This window comes from Coturnix japonica, unplaced genomic scaffold (genome assembly GCF_054131305.1).
Source record: "Coturnix japonica strain WE unplaced genomic scaffold, WE-NBRP24 Scf043, whole genome shotgun sequence".
NCBI classification, from domain to species: domain Eukaryota; kingdom Metazoa; phylum Chordata; class Aves; order Galliformes; family Phasianidae; genus Coturnix; species Coturnix japonica.
In genome coordinates this window covers 832,834-856,706 of record NW_028188946.1, presented here as the reverse complement: position 1 = coordinate 856,706, position 23,873 = coordinate 832,834, and the positions used below count along the sequence as shown (strand labels likewise).

The following is a 23,873-nucleotide window of genomic DNA, read 5'->3' as shown; positions in this document are numbered from 1 at the left end:
CACTGCAGCATGAGGAACAGAAGCTACTCCCAGAAAGTACGTTTTTGTTGAGCATCTCTGCAGCAGAATCCCCTTTGCCAATGTCCTGTGTATGGATCGGCCACCTGGAGTGGAGCCTTTGCTAAGAGTGATTTGCCAAGATAAAACTGACAACTGAGCTGTGTAAAATAGAAGAAAAACAAACAGCTGCAGAGTAGGCAGAAGACAGCCAACATCAACTGCTGAATGAGAGAAAGGCACTATTAAGGAGAAGGAACGCCCTGCTGTGCTCCACTACAGCACCTGGAATGAAGCAGGAGATGGTCTGAGCTGTCTCTTGTGGCTGGGAACACAAAGACATCCTGCAGCCAGCACAGTAGGAAGAGATACAGAAGTCAAAACTTCAATGGAGTGCTTACTGAGTACAGAGCTCCACAGGCTTAGACTGGGTGAGTCACCTCACCCAGCTCCATCCAAATGCCCTCCAGTGCTAAAGCAGGACGACCACCTGCACTGCCTACTAGCAGAAGGGCACAGAGCAGTCCCTAAAGCAGCCCCTAATGATGGATGCCATCCCCTTCACAGCAGCTGCCGGACACCAGGCCTTCCCACCCACATTCTACCACCACTCTTCACTCAAGAGCACAACGCAAGGTTAGGCATGCTTGTAACAAACGGTTCTCAGCAAATTAGCCATTAGAAAGCACAATGCGAATATCCTACCCAAAACTGAATGTGGCGAATCTCAAGGTTTCATTCTAGAATGGACAAAAAAAAAAGGACTCCACAATCAGGCCGAGACGAAAACTCTAGAAGCACGGATGGGATGTAAGCAGTACAGAGGAGTCTCCTTTGGCCATTGGCTTACCTGCGTTATTTCTGTCCTCAACATATCTGAGGTCATCAGCTGCATCAGGCGACTGGAAAGAAGAAGAAATGAGCTTTCACCTCTGTAACAGCAGTGACAGGTAATTTCCCCCCCAAGCCTACAATGCACTACAAGAAAAGCTTTTGCCTCAAAGGCTCTGGTGGTCCAGCAGCCACAGCGTGGCCCTCACATTCAAGTTTGCTGCTGCAATCAAGCAGCCCATTGTCTGAACCGTGAGATGTCTGCCCACCACAGCCCTCCTATGACTTTGCCTGGGGAGTGAGGAGGGAACACTAAGTGACAGGAAAGGCAAAAAGCATGAAGGCTGTTAAAAAGGAGCAGAAACACGGGAAGGGACTGATGACACGGGACAGTGATATTTCCTTGAGGGTCCTGGATCCCAGCTCTGCGCCTGCACCGCTCTCAGGCTTCTTAGGCAAAATCAGTGGGTGTTTTTTTTTCTTTATTTGTGGAGACTCCACAACTTCTCTGGGCAGCCTGTTCCAATGCTCTGCCACCCCTACCATAAAGAAGTTCTTTCGTGTGCTAGTACAGAACTTCCTGTGTTCAAGTTTTAGGCCGTTACTCCTTGTCCTATTGCTACAGATCACTGAAAGGGTCTGGCCTCAACCACCTGCCTCCCACCTCCCTTTAGAAATTTATAAATACTGATCAGATCCCCACTCAGTTTTCTTTTCCCCAGGCTGAACAGACCCAGGTTACTCAGCCTTTCCTCATTTGGGAGATGCTCCAGGCCCTTCATCATCTTTGTGGCCCTTGGCTGGACTCCTTCTGGGAGATCTGTGTCTTTTTGGGACTGGGGAGCCCAGAACTGGACAGTTTTCTAAGTGTGGCCTCACCAGGGCAGAGCAGAGGGCGAGGAACCTCAACTGATCCATCCTCAATTGATACTTGAGGTTATTCCTTCCCAGGTGCAAGACTCTACACTTGCTCTTGTTAAACCTCATCAGGTTCATCCCTGCCCAACTCTCCAGTCTGTCGAGGTCTTGCTGAATGGTAGCACATCCACTGCTCTCCTCCCATCTACCCAGCCAGTGATGGCATCACAGAAGGTTGGTACAGCACGATTTCCCCTTGGTAAATCCATATTGACTACATTTGATAACCTTCTCTTCCAATTGCTTGGACGTGGCATCCAGAACAAGCTGTTCCATCACCTTTCCAGGGACAGAGGTGACAAGCTCACAGTTCCCCAGATCCTCCTTCTTGCCCCTTCCAAAGACTGGAGGGACACTGGCCATCTTCCAGTCTTTAGGCACCCCTCCCACTTGCCAGGACCTTTCAAAGATGACAGAGGAGTCATGTTCAGCAATCATCTCTGCCAGTCCTCTCAGCACACGTGGGTGCATCCCACTGGGGCCTGTGATGTGTGTGTGTTGATTTTGGCTCTCTGACCAGATCCACCTCAATCAAAAAAGTCTTCCTTTCCCCACACTCTCCCTCTTACCTCCAGGGTCTGGGATTCCTAAAGGCCAGACTTGGCGTTACAGACTGAAGCAAAGTAGGCGTTCAGAATCTCTGGTCTGCTCAGTGTCCCTTGGTACCACCTCATTTAGTAGGGGACCCACATTTTCCCTAATCTTCCTTTTACTGTTGACAAGCTTTAAAAAAAACCTTACTGTTCATCTACTATTCTCCATTTGCACTCAATACTTACCTGAGCTTAGCACTTCAGAACTATACAAACCAAGCCTAGCACTTCAGAACTATACAAATGTTTCACAAGAGCTCAGTATTCATTTTAATAATGTCAAACTCTTACAAAAACTCTGGCCACTATTGATTCAAATCTTTCTTTTGGAGAGTCACCTTGTTCAGATCAAGAACAGCAAGCAGGAACTCCATTTTTCTTGTAGGATAAAAGATGAAGGCTCTATGCACAGCTATGAGAAGTGCAAGAAGCCCTCCTCACACATCAGATTTGCCTATTTTGTGCAAGAAACAACCAATTTGGGAGGACACCTTTTAGACCTGAGAGGTTTGTGACAGCAGGTTATAGTCCAGCATGTCAGTATTTGCTGGCTCTCCATGCACACAACGAATAACTGCTGGTATCTGCTGAGTGAGCTTCACAGAAAGCTTAAAAAAATACTAAGAGCCACACATCATCTGCTCAAACCACTTGTCACAAACGCAATCAGGTAATGACCCACTCAGACAAATACAAAACAGGCAGCACAGAAATCACAGGGAACGTCACTGAAATGACAGAGCAGCTTAAATGAGGTTTTCTCCTCCCACGAGAACTTTGTTAATGCACTTATGCCCAAAATACGATTACTTCATGATGATGGTAACATCTACAGCAGAGCTAAAACTAAGACAACTCAGCTCAGCTGCTTCTGGGGGAGGCTGCCAGATAATTCCAGCCTGAAGTCAACATTAGCTCCCATTTGCAGTCTGTTGGCAGCCTTTCCTACAGCTTCTCCTTCCCTTTTAGCTCTCATATTTCACTCAAAAACATTTCAGGATCAGTTAAGGTGAAGATGTGGTCGCTTTGTATTTGCAAAGGCTTTGCCATCACTTTCAAAACCATCTGGACCTACTTTTTAACACCTGACCAATGCCCCCAGTGGCTCCCCAGAACAGCACGGCCAGCTCTCATTGCCCAAACATGAGGGGGTCCTGGTGAGGACTTCCTCACTCCATTCAGCCTCTGCAATGAGGGTCGTCACTTCATATGCAGCACTTCCACTAAATCAAGCCCTGACCAATCCGACAGCAGGCAGAAATTCAGCATGCAGTGAATACCTGGATTTCGTAAACAGGTTTGGAGGAAGGAATAGCAGCAAATTCCCGGTAGTCAAACTTCTTTTCAGACATGGACTAGAAGGGACAGTAAATGAGAAGAAAGAGAAAAGAGAGAGTGAGGGGAGAGGAATGGATGGACACACAGCAGCATGCTGGGTGATCTATGGAGAGTTAGGAGCAAAGCATCATTCACGGTTAGTGTCAGGGGTGTCTGGATCCGGCCTCTGGGAAAGAAGGGCATCCCGGGGACACTGGGATGGATGGATGCTGTGCTTTGTCCATCCTGCTGTCAGGGCAGGTGCTCCAGGTTGCACAGAAAACACAGCGTGCTCCAGTGAACTGCACGTACACAGCAGCTCAGGTAAGAACAAGATTCCTGGCTGCTCCGGCACAGCTGGCCCTTAATTCAGAGCTGGCTGTAGTGTGTGACCTGGGGCAGAACCGCATCCCACCGTTCTGCTGTACTAATTTTCTCAGTTCTTTGCAACAGTGTCCTGCTGGGTTTATCCAGCACTTACTTAGGAAAGTAAGATGCTGATTTCAGCTAAAGTTTTTGGTTTTATGCTCCTGAGGAGGAGACAACAAAACAGAGAAATGGAGAACAGACACGGCTGCATATTTGTAAAACAGGAGCTGTCTCTGTCAATGGCAGAGCTCCATGCAGTGCCCTCCTCACAGCTCTGCCTCAGGCTAAGCATTGAAATGGGGACTTCATGGCCCAGATGCACGATCCACACCCAAAGTGAGTAACTGAGAAACCCCAGGATTACAAAGAGAACAAAAGCAAAGAGTGTGTCATACCAGCCTTCCTGGTGAAGTGACGTTCCTGGGACTGCAATCTGCAAAAGATGAGATAGAAACACTTTTTATTGAACGTCTGTGTAATATGCAACACACAGCCCTGTCCCTTCCATTCAGCAGTTATTTAAGTGTGATAAAAGACCAGGCTCACAACAGACACTTTCAAAACAAACGCCTCCTTCCTGTCTTTTCAACTCTGCTCTCCTTTCCCAGAACCACCACTTCAGTGCTTTGGTCTCTGATGTTTTCTGTGTGTCAGGAACATCTCCTGTGCTGAGAAATGTCCTGTGCCCACGTAGGCCCTTCCAGGCTCAGCTGAATGGAGAAACTGCATCCTGCATATCTGCATTCAAGCAAGTTAACCCGGAGAAGCATCGTCTCTTCCTCCGAAGCTGCTGTACGTTACCTTCCAGTGGTGTTGGCGACGGGGTAGGAACGGGTGAAGGTGACTCTGTCACCTGCTCCAGAGTGCTGCGCTTCTTTCCCTCCTTGGACTTGGCAATGACCATTTGGGCTTTAAGAGCATCCTGTTCAAGGGATTTCATCCTGTCTCAGAAAGGAGGAGAAAAAGACATCAGATATTGCTTTATCTGTAAGAGATTAATGCCCTCTTCTGTGCCCAGCAGCTGGACCACAGTCAACCGGCTGAGCGTAGAAAAGCCAGATGAACCCTTGGTTCCCCATAGCAGACAGACTTTCAGAGCAGGAGAGAACAGCTCGGTTTGCTGTCATCAGCCATTACTGTCCTGAAATGCACACGTTGTCACGTGTGCTGAGCAGAGCCTGGAGCTCAGCATCAGCCCACTGAGATGCTGCCGGCCTTCCCAGAGGTGCCGTGTATGACAGAGAGCAATTCAAACTGAGGAACACGGAGGGGAACTGCCAGGGCTCAACGAGTAGCTGAGTTTTCAGGGCTTTACTCTTCTCTGTGTTCTAAAACCACACTTTATCCCTCTGCTGCCACTGGGACATTACAAATCACCTCAGAAAAGAGGGGTTCGGCCCTCAGAGACGTCAGCTCCCACCCAACCAGACAGACCAGTGTCCCCCCATCATCACCCCCACTGACTGCCAGCAGACCGTGGTACCTCAGGGGAATAAACTCCAGCACCACTGAATCCTCCCTACCCCTCCAAGGACACAGCTGGGAGCACGGTGTTAGGATGGGGGACACAGACAGGACGGAGCATGCAGCTGGCAGGGGTGGGGCTGTGCACACCTGGATTGGGTTCCTGACCCAGGGGTTCTCGAGGCGTGACTCTGCACTGGACTAGGCATCTGAGCCGGCCTGGCCCCGGGAGCAGGAGCCCATTGCCGGGACTGGTACAGCTTCCTGGCCAGATCCTGCTCGTACTGTTTAATACTGTCTTCAAGAGTTGAGGATCTGAGGAGGAGGAGGAGGAGGAGGAGGAGGAAGAGGAAGAGGAGAAGGAAGAGGAGATGATGGTAATGAACATTACAGCGGACAAATACAGGGAAAGAAAGAAACAGATACAGGAACATACCCTGGCAGGGAGAAATGTATGTCTGAGAAAGGAGCAGCTATGATTGCAACAGGCTCCTACACCTGGTCCTTCCCAACACCAACTGCTGCAGAAGGAGCAAACCTGCAGAGGGCAGCCTGGGATGATGCACCCAGAAATGCTCATTTCACAGCCTGCATGTTTGGAGGTGGCCCCCCTTATGTGATGGGAGGACTGGAAGCATCAGCAGACCAACTCACAAGGCTCAGCAATGGCTGCAAAGAGGTGTGTGCGTGTGTAAAGCAGACTGATGGAGTACAGCGTATAAGTGCATGTGTGTGCATGCACACTTCATCACCTCCATGTACACTGCACACTTATACATATCCGACCATCTGTTAGCGCCTTTGTTTGGCCATTGTAAAATGGGATCACAGAGCACACTGAGTCAGAAGGAACCGAGGAGCACCAAGTCCAGCTCCTGACTCCATGAAGGGCAACGTGAGTGTTAAACCACATCTCTAAGAGCACTGTCCAAATGCTTCTTCAGCACTACTGACAGACTTGGAACCGTGACCACCACCCTGGGAGCTGTTCCAAGACCACCACCTTCCTGTGCAGAACCTTTCCCTAATCCCCAGCCTGTTCCCAACACAGCTCCGTGCTGTCTCTTTGGGCCCTGTAAGAGATCCTAAGTTGGCTGTGAGCTGCCCTGAATGAGCTGCAGGCTGCCATGAGGCCTCCCCTCTTTCTCCTCTAAGCTGCTCCTCATACATATCATAGAATCACAGAATGAATATCATAGAATCATAGAATAGAATGTCTAAGTGGCTGCTCCTCATACATATCATAGAATCACAGAATGGCTTAGGTTGGAGGAGACCTTAAAGATCATCTAGTTCCATCCCCCTGCCTTGGGGAGAGTTGCCAGTCACCACATCAAGCTGCACAAGGCTCTGTCCAACCCTGCCTCGAATGCCTCCCGAGACGGGGCATCCATAACTTCCCTGAGCATCCTGTTCCAGCACCTCACCACCCTCTGAGCGAAAGATTTCTTCCTAACATCTGAACTAAATCTCCCGTCTTTTAGCTTAAAGCCGTGTCCCCTTATCCTGTCACTATCAGGCGGTGTAAAAAGTTGGTCCCCCTTTTGCTTATAAGATCCCTTCAAGTACAGGAAGGCCACAATGAGGTCTCCCTGGAGCCTTCTCTTCTCCAAGCTAAACGAGCCCAGTTCCCTCAACCTTTCCTCACAGCAGTTGCTCCAGCCCTCTGATCACCTCTGTGGCCCTGCACTGGATGCACTCCAATTTTTTCCCCTCTGGTCCTTTAACCAACTTTGTCGTCCTCCTTTGGGCACATTCTCATGCTTTTATGTCCTTCTAATACTGTGGAGCCCACATACACCAGGCAAAGTGAGGCCAAACCGATGCAAAATGAACAAGCACGCTGTGTAGGGTCTGTTTGCCACAGGCCCCAGAACACATGCAATCTCAGAGCTGAGTGCATCCACAAAGGAGCATTTCCACACTGGGAAAACCAGAGGGATGCACATAGAACTTGTTGGGCTGCTGCTCCTTCTCAACATGTGCCTATACCCCCTCAGTCACACCCTTCCTGGGGCACAGATGTCAGTATCTGTGTGAGCTGAGAACACCCATGTAGGACGTGTCCTCCCGCGTCTCTCCCAGCAGAGGATGGGGAGTGGGTGTGTGGTGGTGGGGGGCATCGCATGTCCTGGCAGGGCACTGATGACACAGGGAGGAAAGGGAAAGCCCAAGGTGGTGCGAGTTGATGGGGTCACAAGTGACAGCACACAGACCAGAGAACTGGAAAGAAGCAGAAGATAGAAGATTAGAAAGAAAGTAATAAAATCATGCACTTAAAGAAAATACAGGTTAGTGAGGCTGCAGCCCCGCCTGCAAGGCAATCCTCCCCACACGGCACATGTGGGGCTGCATGGGGGAAACACGACGTGAGTCCTGGCTGCCACCACGTCACCACGATGCAGCAGGGACAGGAGATGGCTCCTGAGATGACCACAGTTGTGAGGTCTGTGGCCTTAGGGACAGTCTGTCCTGGGCCTGGAGGAGCTCACTGTGCTGACTGATCCCTGCCACTGCCGCCAAGTCAGGCCTTAACACCACCCAAGGAACAGCAGACGCTTCTCTGGGAGCTGAATTAAAAATCCACCTTGCTACCAGAAGCAAAATGAAGCTGAGAAGCTGGTCTGCAGAACTTATCAACTGAACAATGAATCTGACGAGTGAGAAACTGAAAAGCAGGGCAGCTGCAAAGGGCTTCTTGGCCCTTATTTTCCCTTGGCTCTAATAGGCTTTCCCTTCACCAGCTTAAAAAAATACAAAACAAAACACCATGTTTAAAAGGAAAGAGACTGAAGATTGAGAACACACTGATCTCTATTCTGCCCGCCATGGACAAATAAACTCTTCTCAATGCTCCATATTCCACACTCACAAACTCTCCTACAGCATCACAGCACTTTTCAGACTTCTTTATCTGCTGGCATCAGCAAGCTCAGGTAAGGACACGCTCCTGAGCAGCCAGCATGCATTCACTGCTATGAGCAGAGTCCTTGCGTTGGCTCTGTCATACTTCTCCACTTCTATCTATCACAAACAAGGGTTTTGTTATAGCATTCCTTGGACATGCTGATGTTCAGGCTTAGGAGAGATCAGAGCTGACAGAGCCTTCCCCATCACCTGAGGAAAGACACGCAGGACGTGCAGGAATGAAGGAGAGAACAGCCCAGCATTCAGCCTGGGAAGCGATGGCAGATCAGTCCCCTCCACTTCTCAAAGCAGAGTGATGCTGGATTCCAGGTGGGGAAGCACAGCACCCAACATCTGTTTTGTTGGAGCAAATACAACAGTGGAGGTTGGCACGGTCATTTTTTAGTTTGTTTTTTTAGGACACCAAACATGAGCAGCAGCTCTACAGAAAATGCCTTCTCCAAATGTGTCTGTGATATCTAAACAGTGCCGTATTCATGTAGTTTTTAATGTACTTAACGTTCACTGGGAGCTGGACCAGATGGCCTTTAAAGGTCCCTTCCAACTCTAAGGATCCCATGATTCTATGACTCTTTAACTGGTTCTGTGACACCCACCCAGCTTCTCATCCTGTAATAAAAGGCCAGTGCCTCTATTACGGCAAGAACTGTTGACAAACACTCTTCCTTACCCTTTTTGGTAAACGGTTATCCCTGGATTAATGTGAAAATACAGAACTTTCATATGCAAACGATGCCTCCTGAAAAGCCGTGACAAGGAAACAGCAGGAATAACATCAGCTGGAACAGGAGCGGGCTGCCACAGACAGCAGAACATTCAGCCAGTCGGAGAAGCATCAGAATCCTACAGCATCTGAATCAACAGCCCAGGGAGGAAACAATCCTGCCTGACCTGTGGTCGCTGCTGTGCCTGTCTGTAGGCATCCCCATGGCTGGGGTGCAGGCAAAGCAGAGATCGCCAAGGGCAGATTCACTCAGGTTGGAAAGGAGCTCGGGAGGTCACCTAAAACCACTCAGAGCAGTGCCAGCTTCAAAGGTGTAACAGAGGTGCTGTGAGAGATCAGAAATTGCTCTTCCAGGTGGAGGTTTAGTCTAACAGGTGGGCTTTCCTGTGAGCTGATCAGCCCCCTGACACTGCAGAGCACTGCAATGAAGTTAAAGCAATGCTTCAGAGAGAAAAGCAACAGCTGAGACAGACCAGGCAGAGGAATCACAGCAACGGAGCTGGAATATGCCAAGAAGGTGTTCTTCTAAAGGGAAAGAGCCTGAGTAACTGCAAACCTTAGCTCAGCACAGCTCTAAGTAAGCATAAGCAGAACCATAAGCAGACCTGCTGTACGATGAAGTGACAGTGGGAAGCTGAGCCCTCTGAAAAGCTCCAGGAGAGCTGCCAACAGTCACCACTGAGAACTGCCCCCACACAGCTCCTCATCCCCAGAGCCTCTCCAGAGGAACGTGGCACCGTCACGATCCACGTCTCACCTCAGACATGAAGGTTTTAGGTGTTAACAGAACGCACAGCAATCCCTCCAGCATCCGACTGAGCGGTCTGGCAAAGGGGAGCCATTAGCTGGGCTGTTCTTCTAAAACCTCCCATTCAGCCTCCCCAAAATGAACATCTCAGATTTATTCCGAGTGCCTGAATGCTCTTGTAGCAGACAAGAAAGCTGTAATCAGTTATAGCAGCAGCTTGACTAATTCTTTAAAAGGAATCACACTACACAGTGAAGGCCTGGACTGACTCCAGTCTAAAGCTCTGAAGCAGGAAGCTTTCTTTCTTTCAAAACAAGTGCTGACCCACTCTGTCATAGCTCACGATACAGCTTGTGTGGCTAAAAATGCCCTCGTCTTGCTCATTCATGTTACAAAAGAGGTGGGGAATGGTGTGCGGGGGGAAGAGATGCATTTGCTGTCACACAAACGCGTATGGACTGTTCCTTTTCCATAGAACCCCGCTATCTTTGGGTCTGTGCACACACAGTTGGAATATGGGACGCCTCACTCACGTAGCTGGCCAGAAGCAGACGAGTTCAGCCAAGCAGTGGATGCTCTGCATTGCTGGACTGGAAGAAAGGTGCAACTACAACCTCTGCAAACACATGGCATAGGGAAATTTCTTTGCTCCACATTCGAACACCCTGGATTCATCCCTGAACCGGCCTAGCAAAGGGAACAGAGAAGCTCCTTCTGTCTCACCGTGCTGCCCTCCACATCGCTCGCTTCTCTGCCTCCAGAGCACGACGTTCTGCTGGGGAAAGTTCCTTCTCTTGGCTGCTCAGGAGCTCAGGACTCTGCATCCTCAGTCTCTCCTGGTGCCGCCGCTCCGCTTTGGCCGTCCGCACCGGGGCCAATGCGTCCCCTGCTGCAAGACTTAACGGACTCAACCTGCGCAGAGAGAGAAGCAGTGAGAAACAGGCAGCCCTCATCCACATCAATACTGCCTGCCCTTCTCATCCACATCAATACTGCCTGCCCTTCTCATCCACATCAATACTGCCTGCTCTTCTCATCCACATCAATACTGCCTGCTCTTCTCATCCACATCAATACTGCCTGCTCTTCTCAAGGTGATGACCAACACCCCCAGACACTGTTCTGCACCACCACCAGGTCCAAGGTTCTCATCTTGAGGGATGGAAGAATAACACAAACACGGAGGTAAGTTGCTGCTAAGAAGTTTGGTTTTTTTCCAATTACAGCTTCATCTTCTCCACAAAATCCTTCCTTTTACACTCTGTATTTGTTATAAAGCAGGAGCCCCGTGCTCCATCACCTGGCATCTCTGGGCCAAGTACGCTGCCCGTCCACTTACCCAGTCATGGAGTTTGTTCTCTGTTCAGGCTTCATCCCTTCCTCCAGTGAATTCCTCTGTGAGCTGTTGTTCTCATTCACCTCTGAGGACCTAAACCAGATGAGCACATCAGCCAGCAGTCCCACAGGCTGGCACCCCCAAGGAATGTTCAGAATAGATCCACACCCCAGAACCCAGCACAGCCCAGTTTGAACACACAACCCATAACGTTTTTTCCCCATTACTACAAGCATTTCCTTGTTCATTTGGTAACAGTTCATGCTCTCCAGCTCCCATTACATGATGGACAGCCTGGCTGCTCTCAGCCTTTTCCTTTGCTGATGTTGGATATGCATGAATGTTGTTACCAAAGGCTGATCCTCCTGAGCCTTTAGTGAATGCATGTTTGGGGCAGGGATAAATCCCGAGTGACCTCAAAGCAGTGATTCTCTAAGCAGACATTCTACACGCAGCTGCTTGACAAATTGAATATGTTCACTCAATAACCAAACCGCTGCACATCGCACCAGCTGACTCTAAGCCAAACAATCCTGCTTTATACAGGTAGAGGAGTCCCCAGTTGCTGAGCCTCAGCTGGCAGTCAGAAAGCTCATAGAAGTTGAGCTTTCATTTTTACTACTCATGTTTATTTTGCTTAAATTCCAGTCTCAGTATGACAAAAGAAAAAATATTCCGAGCCGCACCCATTCAGCCTATTCTACTGCATCTCCTTTGTCCAAGCATAAATAATAAGCAACTGGAAGTCCTCTATGTGAGGCTGCCTATCTCTGCACAGATAAGAACTGGGAGCTGAAAGCTGGACTCATCCTCAGAGCTTTCCAGTGCTAAATTCACTGTCGGCTGAGCAAAGTAACCCAATGGAACCAGCCTTGCAGTCCTGTAAATTCCCACTTTTCAGTATGGGAGGAGGGGGGGATAAGCAGGGCTTCCCATCAAGCCAAGCAGTTGGTTTGCACTCATTTGCTGCCCTTCCTCAGAGCTGCCCTCTGATGGGACAAGGTCAGTGCAGAAGGTGGGAGGTCTCCATGTGTTCATTCACTAAGAGACTGGCCAGAAACAACTGAAAGAAATGAGACTGAAAGCGACAGTACGAATGTTCTCAGCCTCTCAGACTGACAAAAATAGTACCAAAGGCTGAGGAGAATCAGCCAGAGCTCAAAGGTGGACGCTGCAGTTTTATTCTAAAGCAACCTTACTTTTATTTGGAGTTTTATGAGAAGCCTTTTCTTGTTCCCCAGCTCATGAATGAGAAAAGCAACACCAAAGTGTTCTGTAGAACAAGCCCAGGAAGAAAATCCTATAAGAGCAAAGCTACGCTCAGCACCAGGGCTGCTCCTGAGCTGCCTGTCTCCAAAACTCAGTGTCTTTCTGTACCCAAGCACGGAGCTGAAGGAGGCGTTCTCCTGAAAAGAAAACCTGAAAACAGAACTGCACGTGGGACGTTCTTACATCCAGGAGAAGGTGATGTCCAGCCCCCCTCCCTGACCATCACTGATGCTGACACACGTGAGCAGCACTGAGATGCTGCTCCACAGCCTTACCGAGTTGCTGGAGCCTGGCTGCTCCTTCCATTCAGCCTCTCAATCTTGTACTCGACTCCTTCAATGATGACAGTGGACTGCATGCTCATCTCAGGCACTTGTTTTACCATCTCGTCCTCTTCTGCTTCTTCCTCCAACAGAAGGGTGCGTTTCTGCTGCAGTTTTCGAGCTGCCAAAACAAGACAGATTCATCTGACACTGCATTAAACTCCATTAAATCTCCAGGCAGGACCTCGTGGTCACCATCCCTGCAAGCCTGTGTTGCTTTAAGTCTGCCCTCTCCTTGACACAGCATTTGTTTCTCCTCCACTCCACCAATTCTGTGAATGCTTCAGATGCAAAAGCTCCACCCCATTCTCTTAGTCCTGCTCTTACTCACAGCGGATCTCTCCCTCAGGTGGACTTCTTTATTTTAATTCCGGTTCTTGTGATTAGAGGGGACATCTCTCCCCACCTACCACACTCAGCAAGTCTCAAAACAAGCTCAAATTCAAACCTGAAACTTTGCAGTTCTCCTTCCCACCTCGACCTTTGTATGTCAAGAATGTGATGCACCCAGAACATTCTGCGTGCTGGAGATGTGATTCTTCCAGCCACACCACATCAAAGAAACTCCAAAGGACAGACACAACTTCTTTTCCTCACCTTCCTTTCTACCTGCTACGATATCTCTTATCAGCTCACTCTTACCTTCAATTGTAAACTAAAATGAAACTAAGAATGCTTCCAATGCTTCACACCAATTCACAGAAAGCCTCTGAATGGGAATATGGGAGGGAAGGCAGGAAGAGCAGCTATATACAGAATGAGAGTCAATTTACAAAAGGAATTCTCCTACAGCCTTTTTGAGGAGCAGAGTCACAGCCCCCACAGCCAGGAATTTAATCCCACCTGTATTTTCTTAGGGAACGAGACCAGACTTCACTAAACCCCCTTTCAATCCAATTGCTGCAGTTCCTCACTGACATTCAAAGCAATTTCCAAGCAGGAAGAAAATGAACCAAAGACTACAGCAGCAATTTTCCCTCCTGTGAAAGCACTGCACAAAATCAGAGCAGTACGGCAGGAAAGGAAAGCTCTTCTGTCACATCCTGCATAAGGATATCACAGGGAATCCCGTTTGCATCCATGCAGGGCTGCACCGGGATATAATCTCCTGCTGATCAACTCTGGCAGCTTATAAAGAAACATCACCACGTGCAGTAGCTCTGTAAGATTGTATTAAAGTGTTTATGAATTCCAGGAAACCCTGACCCTGTAGCACCACCACCTGTCCACACAGTAACAGCACAGCAGCCAATACAATCCTTAATGTTCACCTACATCGAGCAATTACCAGGCCTTACAGAATCACATAACAACTGAGGCTGAAAGGGACCCTAAAGATCAACTCCAGTTCCCCGCTATAGGAGGTGGTGGCCTCAAGCTGTGCCAGGGGAGGTTCAGGTTTGATGCTATGAAAAATTAATTGTCTGAAAGAGTGAGTGGTCAGGTATTGAATCACAGCTGCCCAGGGAGGTGTGGGAGTGGAGGTGCTCCAGAACCATGGAGGTGTGGTACTTGGGGACGTGATTAATGGTTAAGGTGGGGATGGGTTGGGGGTGTATTGGCAACCCAAAAGGTCTTTTCCAATCCTAATGACTCTTTAACTATTAATTACCACCTACAAGCTTTTGCAGGTGTTGGATTCCCAGCGTGTGCATTCTGAAGGTGGCTTCCTTCACTTCACAGGCCAAATTTCCCTACCCAGAACGAAGCATACCTTCCTCTTCCTTCATTTTCTTCAGGTCATCTTCTCCCACCAAGGAGACACGTTTGGGAGGTTTATCCACCTGCTGCTGCTTCACCTCCACTTCGAAGTATTTCTGCCTCTCACGGAAGGATCGCTGCTCAGGGCTGTGCAGTCCGCTCTGCGATGGCACCTGTGAAGATCCACAATGGCATCACTCACACAGCAACCAAGCCAAGCCCCAACATGAGCCCTATGCCTTAGCTGGGTATTCCATAGCACCCTTTTCCCCTTCCCCAGCCCCCCCATGTGCCTGCACTGGGATCCTTTCTCTATATCCACAGTCCCAAAGGCCTGAATCCTCTCTGAAGTGCTGTCCCAGCTCCTGCTCCAGCCATCAGACCTCACCTCTGGGGCAGGTTTGGGTTTCTCTGTGCTGGTCTGACCAGGCCATCCCCAAGGATGCTGAGAAATGGGGACACACTAATAGGATGGTTTTCTGCCATCACTCCTTCCCCACAACCACGGGTCACTGATGTCACATCAACTGCAACAGTCGGGGACATCACTTGGTGGAATGGCAAATTTACCTCAAATTTAATTCTAAGAAGTGGAAGCTTCACTATCAAGAAAACAAATCCATGCTTAACAGAATAAATAACAGAATATCAGAAGAACAGAACTACAGGGAGTTAAAGAAATGGATTCACAAAATCCCTTTGTGAACCAGAAATCAGGAATTGTAAGGGCAAAATGAGAACTGCCAAGAATTATTACATATAAGACTGTTTTTTAGTTATAGAAATAAATAAAAATGAATCACGGGAGGAGAGAAAAGAGACCACCTTCAACTTCAGCCTCACCTCGAACCAGGATGCTCTTAGAGCAGATGCAGCCCAGCCTTGTGGCTTGGAAGTTCAGTGGGTCTCTTTGTATCAGAACAAGGTTAAGACAAAGCACCCTAATGCTCTGGGGGAGCAGTGCTATGAAAACCAACACGGTTTCATCACTTTATGGGCAGGTCTCTGCATGGTGACCACCTGCAGTGTGAGCAGGCACCAAATTCCAATGAGACCACTGCACATCCATCCCTCAGAGCTGGTCTGTCTGGGATAAACTAGTTGCTCTCTGTCTCCTTCCTACCCTCATTTGCAATGCTCCATCTTCTCTCTGTGTTCCACTGTTTGGGTGATGCTGCCCCCAACCAGCAGCAGTTACCTGCGTCTCGAGCAGAGGGTGTGACAAGGGCACGGCTGCAAAAGTCTTGTATGCTTGCTTGACATTGATGGGAATCTCATCGGGAGAGGGTGGTGACGGTGGCTTTGGCTACGGCGACAAAAACAACATAAACAAAATCACAGTTGCTATAAACAAAATCAAAGTGTAGGGGAAACACTTCAAAATCCCCACCCCATAAAGCCTGAGCAGTGCCATATGGAAGGGAACCCCATAAAGCCTGAGCAGTGCCATATGGAAGGGAACCCCATAAAGCCTGAGCAGTGCCATATGGAAGGGAACCCCATAAAGCCTGAGCAGTGCCATATGGAAGGGAACCCCATAAAGCCTGAGCAGTGCCATATGGAAGGGAACCCCATAAAGCCTGAGCAGTGCCATATGGAAGGGACAACTACTGCGGCCTCATGCAGAAAGGAGAGTGGTGCACTGTGCACGTGCTGTGTACAGCAGCACAAGCATCACAGCCCCATTTCACTTCTTGGCTGGTGGAGGAATGTTGGTTCTGGAGGAGCAAATCCTCACCAGCTTCACCTGAATTTTGTGACCGATCTCTTGGCCGTGGGGCCAAAAATTGTCATGGTGCTGAAGGATTTGCACCCAGTTCAATGAGCACACACCCATCTGAATCGATGGGCTTTTGGGGCTGGAATACAGTGACGTATGGTTGACTCTAGAGCTCTCCTTTGGACTGAAAAAGACAAGTTCAGTCTGCTGGGAAATGAGAGAGAAGCGTTGGCCTTATTCCTTATCCAGTGATTCTGACTAACAGAACCTTCCTCATTGGAAAGTTCCTTTTTTCCCTGTGTTTTCCTTCTTCCCCAGTGGCTGCTGTACTTCTGACCTGGTATAAATCCATACAGGCTCCAATAAGAAGAGAAGGGCTATTCTACAAGTATGCAGCGGCAATTCTTACCCAGGCTAAGACCAAAAGACACAAATCCTTCTCTCCCATCAACATACAGCCCTGAGAATGAGAATCTCTGAAAGAAAACCAATCATTTTGCGTATCACCAAACTCACTACAGATGACATTGGCTTTTGCTCCACGTTCAAGGTGCTGACTGACAAGGTTTCACACCTCAGCATATCTCTAAGTGTCAGTGGAGCAGCCTAGGACAGGCTGAATGAGAAGGAACTGCGGCCACTTACAGAGCTCTGGACACTGGAGCATGGCTCGGGTTGCTGGAAGGGATTGGGGCTGTCCCCGTCCTCCGAGTTATGCGAGGCTGCATTTTGTCGCACTCGAGAAAGAGGCTGAATGACGCCTGGCTTGGTCTGCTTGTGTCAGTGCCACGCGAGGGGGAAAAGGCAGAGGAAGAGAGAGAGGGAGAGAAGAGAGTTGAGCAGTCAGGGCAGCGAGGTGCATCCTTGGGAAGGAGAGATACTGCAGCAAACACCAAACACCAAGCCATGCCTCCGGTGCAAGGATTTGGAGAAGCAAACAGGTTCAGGCAAAACAACACCAACGAGTTAAGTGGAGCCCAAGTCACAAGGGAGAGCCTGCCACTGGAATGGCAGCTGCAGCGGTCAGCGGGGAATGGCACAGATATGTCAGAGCTTGGGGAACGTAAGCAGCATGAAGGGGAGACGCAGCTGGGAAGCATCAGCCAGGAATGGGTACTGGCAGAAGTTATGGGGCAGTGAACAGAACACCAGCAAGGCCCCCAATCAGGAATGCAGACAGAGAGGAACAAAGAGTGGAGACAGGAGACTGAGATGCCATCAGTGCTGGGCGCTGTGTGGAAGTGAACAAAACTCCAAATACCTAAAGGGACCAGAAGCAGAACTGGCCATAAAAACCCATGAGAGCAAACTGCTAATGTAAGCAGGAATAAAAGCTATAAGCATTGACATGGAGTTTTCAGTGTAGGAGTACTGAAGACAGTGCATTTGTTCAAACCTGGAGGGACACTGAGAGAGAGAACACAGAGCCAACACTGTTGGCTGTCTTACTTCCAACCAGGCCAGAAGTGAGCACACACAGGAGGAAGAGGCAAGCCTTACGTGCTGGAGAATACACAGGGGGCACTACTGCAAGGTCTCAGAGCAGATATACTTACTGATCTGCTGTCATCCTGCGATGCTATGAAATTAATGGAAGCCTGAAAGCAGAAACAGAAATGTCAATGTGGAGTCCATAATGAAACCCTCCAACTAACCCTTCTCCATCCAAAAACAGACTTACAAAACTCTTTCTCCCTGCCCTCCTTCCCATACAGCACAAAGCTCTCAAGTCCCACATCAGCCCCTGCAGTGCATTGTCCGCGTGGGGAGCAGCTCAAAGAGCAGCTTCTCTGAGTTCCCCTGCAAGAAGGCACTCACAACTCCCTGTGCTTCCCCACACGTTAACCCCCACCCTCTCCACTTCTCCTCCAGCTCGGCTGATCGTGGCCCCTCTTTGCATCCCCTGCACTCGAGCAAAGTCAACAGCACTGCAGCTTCTTGGCCATCTCAGCAGAAGGAGCAGGGAGCAGCCTCTGTGCTTCGGCAGCTGCCTGGCACTGCTCTGCAGCAAGCTGTGGGGCACCCCACGAGCCGGGGAGCACGGAGGTAAAGGAAGCGAGCAGCAGGGCCAGGTGGGAGCAGCACGGAGCAGCAGCGCACACTGCACACCAATGGGCACTTACAAAGCGTGTCTCCCTGCCTGGCCGAGCAGCTGCGGGCATCTGCAGGGGGGAAACACCAGGGGAGAGAATGGAGAGAAAACGGAGAGACCAGCGTTCCCGCGTGAGGCTGGGAGCTTCCCCAGCACACAGGATGCCCTCACCCAGTGCTACCACTGCCCACACGGCTCCCTGCTGCAGGGGAAGGCTCACTGCCCACCTCTGCTGTCAGACATGGAGGAAGAACCACTGCACGCCCAAACCCACTGCAAACAGCTCCTTCCTCTTCATACCGCGCAGGAACCAAGTCCAGGCAACGCTACTGCGCCTCGGGACAAAGGACTCCAGGGAAATACAGCCCTTCAGCCTGACCTCAGTATCAAGGGAGGTCGTGGAACTGATCATCTTGAGTGCAACCCCACGGCACGTGCAGGACAACGCAGTGATTGTCCTACGTCCTTTAGTAACATCTGGGGGACCTCTTACATTCTGCAAAACATTCACTGTTCAAGAACTAATTCTTCCTGCTATCATCTCACCTGATATGCAGAGACTGTTGTACAAGGCTCTGATTCAGAAGCATTAAATCACACGTGTGCAACAGAAAACACAGATAAAATAGGAGATGGGAGGAGAGTGCCACTGGCAAGGTTAATGGCTCAGCACTGTGACACCACGGCACCTTGGGAAACAAGAGCCCAAGTCTCTACTTCCTAACAGCCACAGAAGAAGGAAGGAAAAAAAGGCTGCCAAAACGATGCAAAGATCGGATCTCAGAACTCAAAGCAGTGGGAAAAGCTTTCCAAAGACCCTTAAGAGTCTAAAATGAATGACAAACTCAAGAGACAGTCATAAATGTTTTAAGAAATAAACAGAGTCTCTCCAGCCATACACAGCTCTGAACACAGGAAAGCAAGAGAAAAGCTGGAGAGATTATTCAAAATGGTTCAGTTGAGGCACAGGGAACTGACGGCACAAAAACCCTGAAATGATAGAATATAACTTACAGCTACTGCTACGTAATGGGGAGATCCAACTTAAAACTGGGCAGGGAAAGGCCTGCACCTGCAGAAATGCTCCTGGGATGCTCCGAGCTCTGTAGAACACAGTTAGATCTGTTTTATTCTCAGAAGTCAAGGAGGAAGGAGTGAATGGTTTTACTTGGAAAGGTTCCCCTATCTAACAGTCACTGCTAGGAAAAGAGAGACCCATGCTTTCCTCAATCAAAAGCTGAGCCTAAGGATGAAGCCAGTGAAGATCTAGATCTCTGCCCGCTGCATAATGAGGAGTATCATCCTCACCTCAAGAATACCTCCAGATGGAAGGACCCTAAACTCAGAGAAAGCTGACATCTGTGGTCAAAGCAAAACTTACAGGCAAAGGGCTCAAAATGCACCTCTGAGCACACATCTGCTGTCAAAAAAGCAAATGGAAGGAGCTGGAAGAGAATGCATTGACACTGCTTTACTATAAGGAATAATTCCTTCTCTCAGTCTTTTACTGTGCCCCTGGTGCTCACCTGACTTTAAGGACCTAAGAACTGAAGGAGATGCAAGACAGCATAAGGAAGCAACAGAAGATGGAGTGAACTATTGCCCACGACAGCTCTGGTGTTCCATCACTACTCTCAGCCACGTGCTCTTGCCTCTTATTCCTGACTCTTACTACTGTCAGTGTTAATGGTCACCTCACCCCAAGATGATGCAATTCACCTCACCAAGCTGGTTCAAAATTAACTGAGCACAAAAGGCAGTTCAATTTTGTCAAGCTCAGATTGCTGGAACGGCTCAGCCAAAGACCAGGAAACTGCCAGAGCTGTTTGGTCCCAATAGTTGGAGAGCAGCCACACTCCCAGATGCAAAATAACTGAGGACAGAGTAGACAGCTCAGTCTTCACTTCACTGCAGATCATAATGCAACCCCAGTAACACAGAATGTCTGTGAAGGGAAAACTTTGACATCCACTTCAGAGCCTTTCATTTCAAAAGGCTCAACTGATGTGTGAGACCCACTGCCGTGGGGTGAGCGCTGAAATCAAAGACTTCACGGGATTTAAAATAAAAGATTACAGCTCATACGTGTGAGAAGGAGGAGCCGGTGAGACCAGGGAATGCTGACAAAAATAAGCCAAAAGTTACAAGAAAACTTAAAGATAAAAATCCAGAGAGAAAGAGTGCTTAAGTCAGCCCAAAAGTGTGCACAGGGTCCTCTGGTTCTCTTGTAAAGAGCCAATGTGAGATGCTGGCAGAGCCACCATCAGGACAGGGATCAATCAGGGAGACTGAGCAGCAGTGGTTCACAGAGCTGAGGTGATCCCCCAAACCTTCATTCCCCTTCTTCTGATGCATGGAATTTAACACAGTCTGCATGAAGCACTGGTGAAGCCACTTTCAAAACAGGCAACAACGGCTTCATAGTCATCTTAGGTACTTCCCCTGCTCATTAATTACTCTGATAATTCAATTAACCCTTGGGGCAGGAGCTCTCCACTGAGTTTATGACCAGCTAATTCAATTCTGGGTCTCAGAAACATTTTGAATGAGAAGAGCTCCTTCCCTGGCTCTCCATCCTAGAAGGGATATTTCTCCACCACAAAGGTATCACTCTCCAATACAGGAATGACTCAAATAAAGGCGGTATCCTCAGCTTCCCCCCATTGCCTGCCTCGGGTGCAGCCTCACCTGCTGGTTACTGGGAGAATAGGGGGTTTCTCGCCTCGAATTTCCCGTCCCCGGCTCAGGAGCCTGCAAGAGAGAAGACAAAGCTCCAGAGTTACTGTCCAGCAGCAGCTTCCACACATCTCTGTCTGCAGTGAGACTGGGAGACAGCTCTGATGTCCAGACTGAAGGCAATTATGGACCACTTCACCACAAGAAAGCAGAGTTAGTGCTGGCCCAGTGGGAGACGTCACTGCAAAAAGCACTGGGAACTGCGGGAGAATCACACAAACATCAGAGCTCAGATCGCATCTGAACATCCTGCACAGCCAACCACGCCAGGTTAAGACTTCCACCTCGTAAGGGCTTTTGGGAATCCTCCCCCCAGCTCTGTGCTGTGTGGACACCAGGCAACAAAAGCCATAATAACCAAAAGGAGACTGTTCCACAGCCACGTCCATTGCAGCTGGTCTGCAGCTGCGGAGCAGGGCAGAGCACAAAGCTCTCATCCCTGCTGCAGGGACCCCCGCAGCAGCAGCACAAGAATAGAGCCCCAGTAACTGTCATGCTGGTTAAGGAACACCATTAAAAAGCATTTGGAGATGCCTAAAAGTGGAAATGAGTCCTTTGGGATTTCAGCAGTTCTTGAAGCCAACCTACGGGTTTTGCAGTTATTAATTATTACACTCATGCAGTAGTGAAAACCGTTAATGTGATTCGGGTCAGCTGTGGGCAACTGTGTTTATTCCTATATCACATAGAGCCGCCATGTGCTGCCCACCCGCGCACCGAGGAGGGCGCTGCTCTGCAATGATCTCCTGCAAAGCGAAACCTTCAGCCCCCGACCCAGCTCAGCTGGCAGCCAGGACAGCAGGCGATGGGCAGCGGCCTCTTATGACAGCAGTGTGGGATTAGATTAGCTTAAGATAACTGTGACAGCCACCTCCTGACTGACCATGGCTGGATGTGGCATTAATCCGCCTTTTCTGGCCCGCTGACTACAAATCCAGATACATACCCATAGTGTCCAAAGCACAAACTCTGACTTATAACACACTGGGAGGCTGTGGACGTTCTGCCACGTCTTGCTCTATTTCTAAATGCCTCCACATGTGGGAAAGACAAACCTCAGAACTGGGCTGTGATCACCTGAGACAACTACAGCTGGTTGTTCTGGCTTGTTCCTTCCCACTGGTGTGTCTGTGGCAGGAGGGTGCTGGAGGTCTGCAGGTTCTCTGCCTTCTCTTGCTGCCCAGACCCCCAAAAAGGCCGAGAAAGGATGAAGAGGAGAGCGGTGCTCACCCACAACACAACAGCTTTGGGCTGAGTCCTCCCGGCTCTGTCACAGGAACTTGAATACAAGCAGGTTTCCCACAGCAAAAAGGGAGATTCTTCCCCTAAATCTGAAAGTCTGATCATAGAATCATAGAATGACCCAGGTTGGAAAAGACCTTGAAGATCATCAAGTCCAACCGCAGCCTAACCAGTACCCTATAACCATAGTACCCTATAGCCATAGTACCCTATAGCCATAGTACCCTATAGCCACAGTATCCTATAACCATAGTACCCTATAACCAGAACCCTAACTCTAACAACCCTCCACTAAATCATATCCCTGAGCACCACATCCAAACGGTTCTTAAACACAACCAGGGATGGCGATTCAACCACCTCGCTGGGGAACTGCAAGATTGGATGGACTGCAAGATGATGGACTGCAAGATGATGGACTGCAAGGTGATGGACTGCAAGATGATGGACTGCAAGACATCCTTCAGGGCACAGCACACCCCTGTGCTGCAAGTCAGCTGCTTCAGCTGCTTCAGCTGCACTCTTTGCTTTCAGAGGTCTAAAAACGCCTGCGCCTGCTGAAGCCCATAGACACACACGAGCTCCCACAGAGCCACAGCAATTCTGCTGCTCACAGAGGCTGCCCACGTTGCGGCCCCACATCCCGGCCTCATGCACAGCCGGTGTGTTAGTGCTGGAGGAACCCACAGCTGGCACAGCACACACAGAGCACGCGTTAGGTGTGAGCGGGGTCCAGGCCTCGTGCTGCCTTTGCTGGCCCCGTGTTTTAGTAGGAGCTGAATGGCTCCCGTGTGACCGCATGCTGCACGCCGTCAGAGCGCTTGCCTTGGAGTACAGGTTGGTCTTCAGCACTCCCTCCCTGCCATAGCCCAGCGGTGGGCCCCCCAGGCAGGCCCTGCCCGCCGCCTTCCCCCTGCGGTTGGCCACCACGAAGGGGTTCTCGCTGAACAGGATGGGCTGCGAGTCGATCATGCACTCTGGCTCCGGCGCCTCCGGCTCCTGGGGCTGGGAGCCGTGGGTGGGATCCCGTTCATCTACAGGGGGCTTTTCTGCCCCACGTGTGCGCGGACAGAGCGACGCGGGGTCCTGGGGGGGGCCAGGCTCATGGCTGGCGGTCAGGGATGCTGGGGAGCAGTCCTGGCTGTCCTGTGCCGCCGGCAGAGACAGCATAGCGCAGTCACTCCCTGTGCCGGAGGTGGCCCTATCACACTGAGCAGGCTGTGAGGAAACAGAAGGGTCAGAGAGACGTGAAGAGAGCAGGGGGAAGGAGAGGAAGAGAAAACACAGGGCTGAAGGACAGGGGAGAGAGGGATTCCAGTAGTAATGCCCACAGCACCGTTCCGCCTTCTACTCCATCACCAACCCTGTGACCCCCAGTGCTACTGCTAAGAGGGAGCTTGCTGTCAGCATGCAATGCACACACTGCGTTATCACCAGGCTGGTGCCCTCCTGCAGCATTCTCAGCTCCAAACACCATCTGTCTGACCCCAGCTTACTTCCCTGTAGCCCCAGCACACACAATAACATACATCTCTCGTCTTGCTCCACTGAGCTCCCACACAGTC

At 49.8% G+C, this 23,873-nt stretch overlaps 1 protein-coding gene across 50 annotated transcripts in view; it reads right to left on the bottom strand.

Annotated features, from left to right (window-relative positions):
• SCRIB (scribble planar cell polarity protein) overlaps nt 1-23,873 on the bottom strand; it is an 86,331-nt gene that overhangs the window by 4,205 nt on the left and 58,253 nt on the right. For 5 of the 50 annotated variants that reach the window (XM_085531525.1, XM_085531535.1, XM_085531527.1 and 2 more), the window contains 13 exons: nt 21,019-21,081; nt 17,795-17,836; nt 16,884-17,009; nt 15,717-15,824; nt 14,532-14,691; nt 12,770-12,938; nt 11,229-11,318; nt 10,613-10,801; nt 5,640-5,804; nt 4,827-4,966; nt 4,421-4,458; nt 3,620-3,694; nt 848-899 (listed from right to left, as the gene is read on the bottom strand). In XM_085531525.1, coding sequence (XP_085387651.1) covers nt 848-899; nt 3,620-3,694; nt 4,421-4,458; nt 4,827-4,966; nt 5,640-5,804; nt 10,613-10,801; nt 11,229-11,318; nt 12,770-12,938; nt 14,532-14,691; nt 15,717-15,824; nt 16,884-17,009; nt 17,795-17,836; nt 21,019-21,081 — 1,417 coding nt within the window. Of the gene's footprint in view, nt 1-702; nt 738-847; nt 900-3,619; nt 3,695-4,420; nt 4,459-4,826; nt 4,967-5,639; nt 5,805-10,612; nt 10,802-11,228; nt 11,319-12,769; nt 12,939-14,531; nt 14,692-15,716; nt 15,825-16,883; nt 17,013-17,794; nt 17,837-18,361; nt 18,401-21,018; nt 21,082-23,133; nt 23,527-23,873 lie in introns of all 50 variants that reach the window. The other 45 variants (XM_085531523.1, XM_085531526.1, XM_085531531.1 and 42 more) reach the window with 26 other exon arrangements.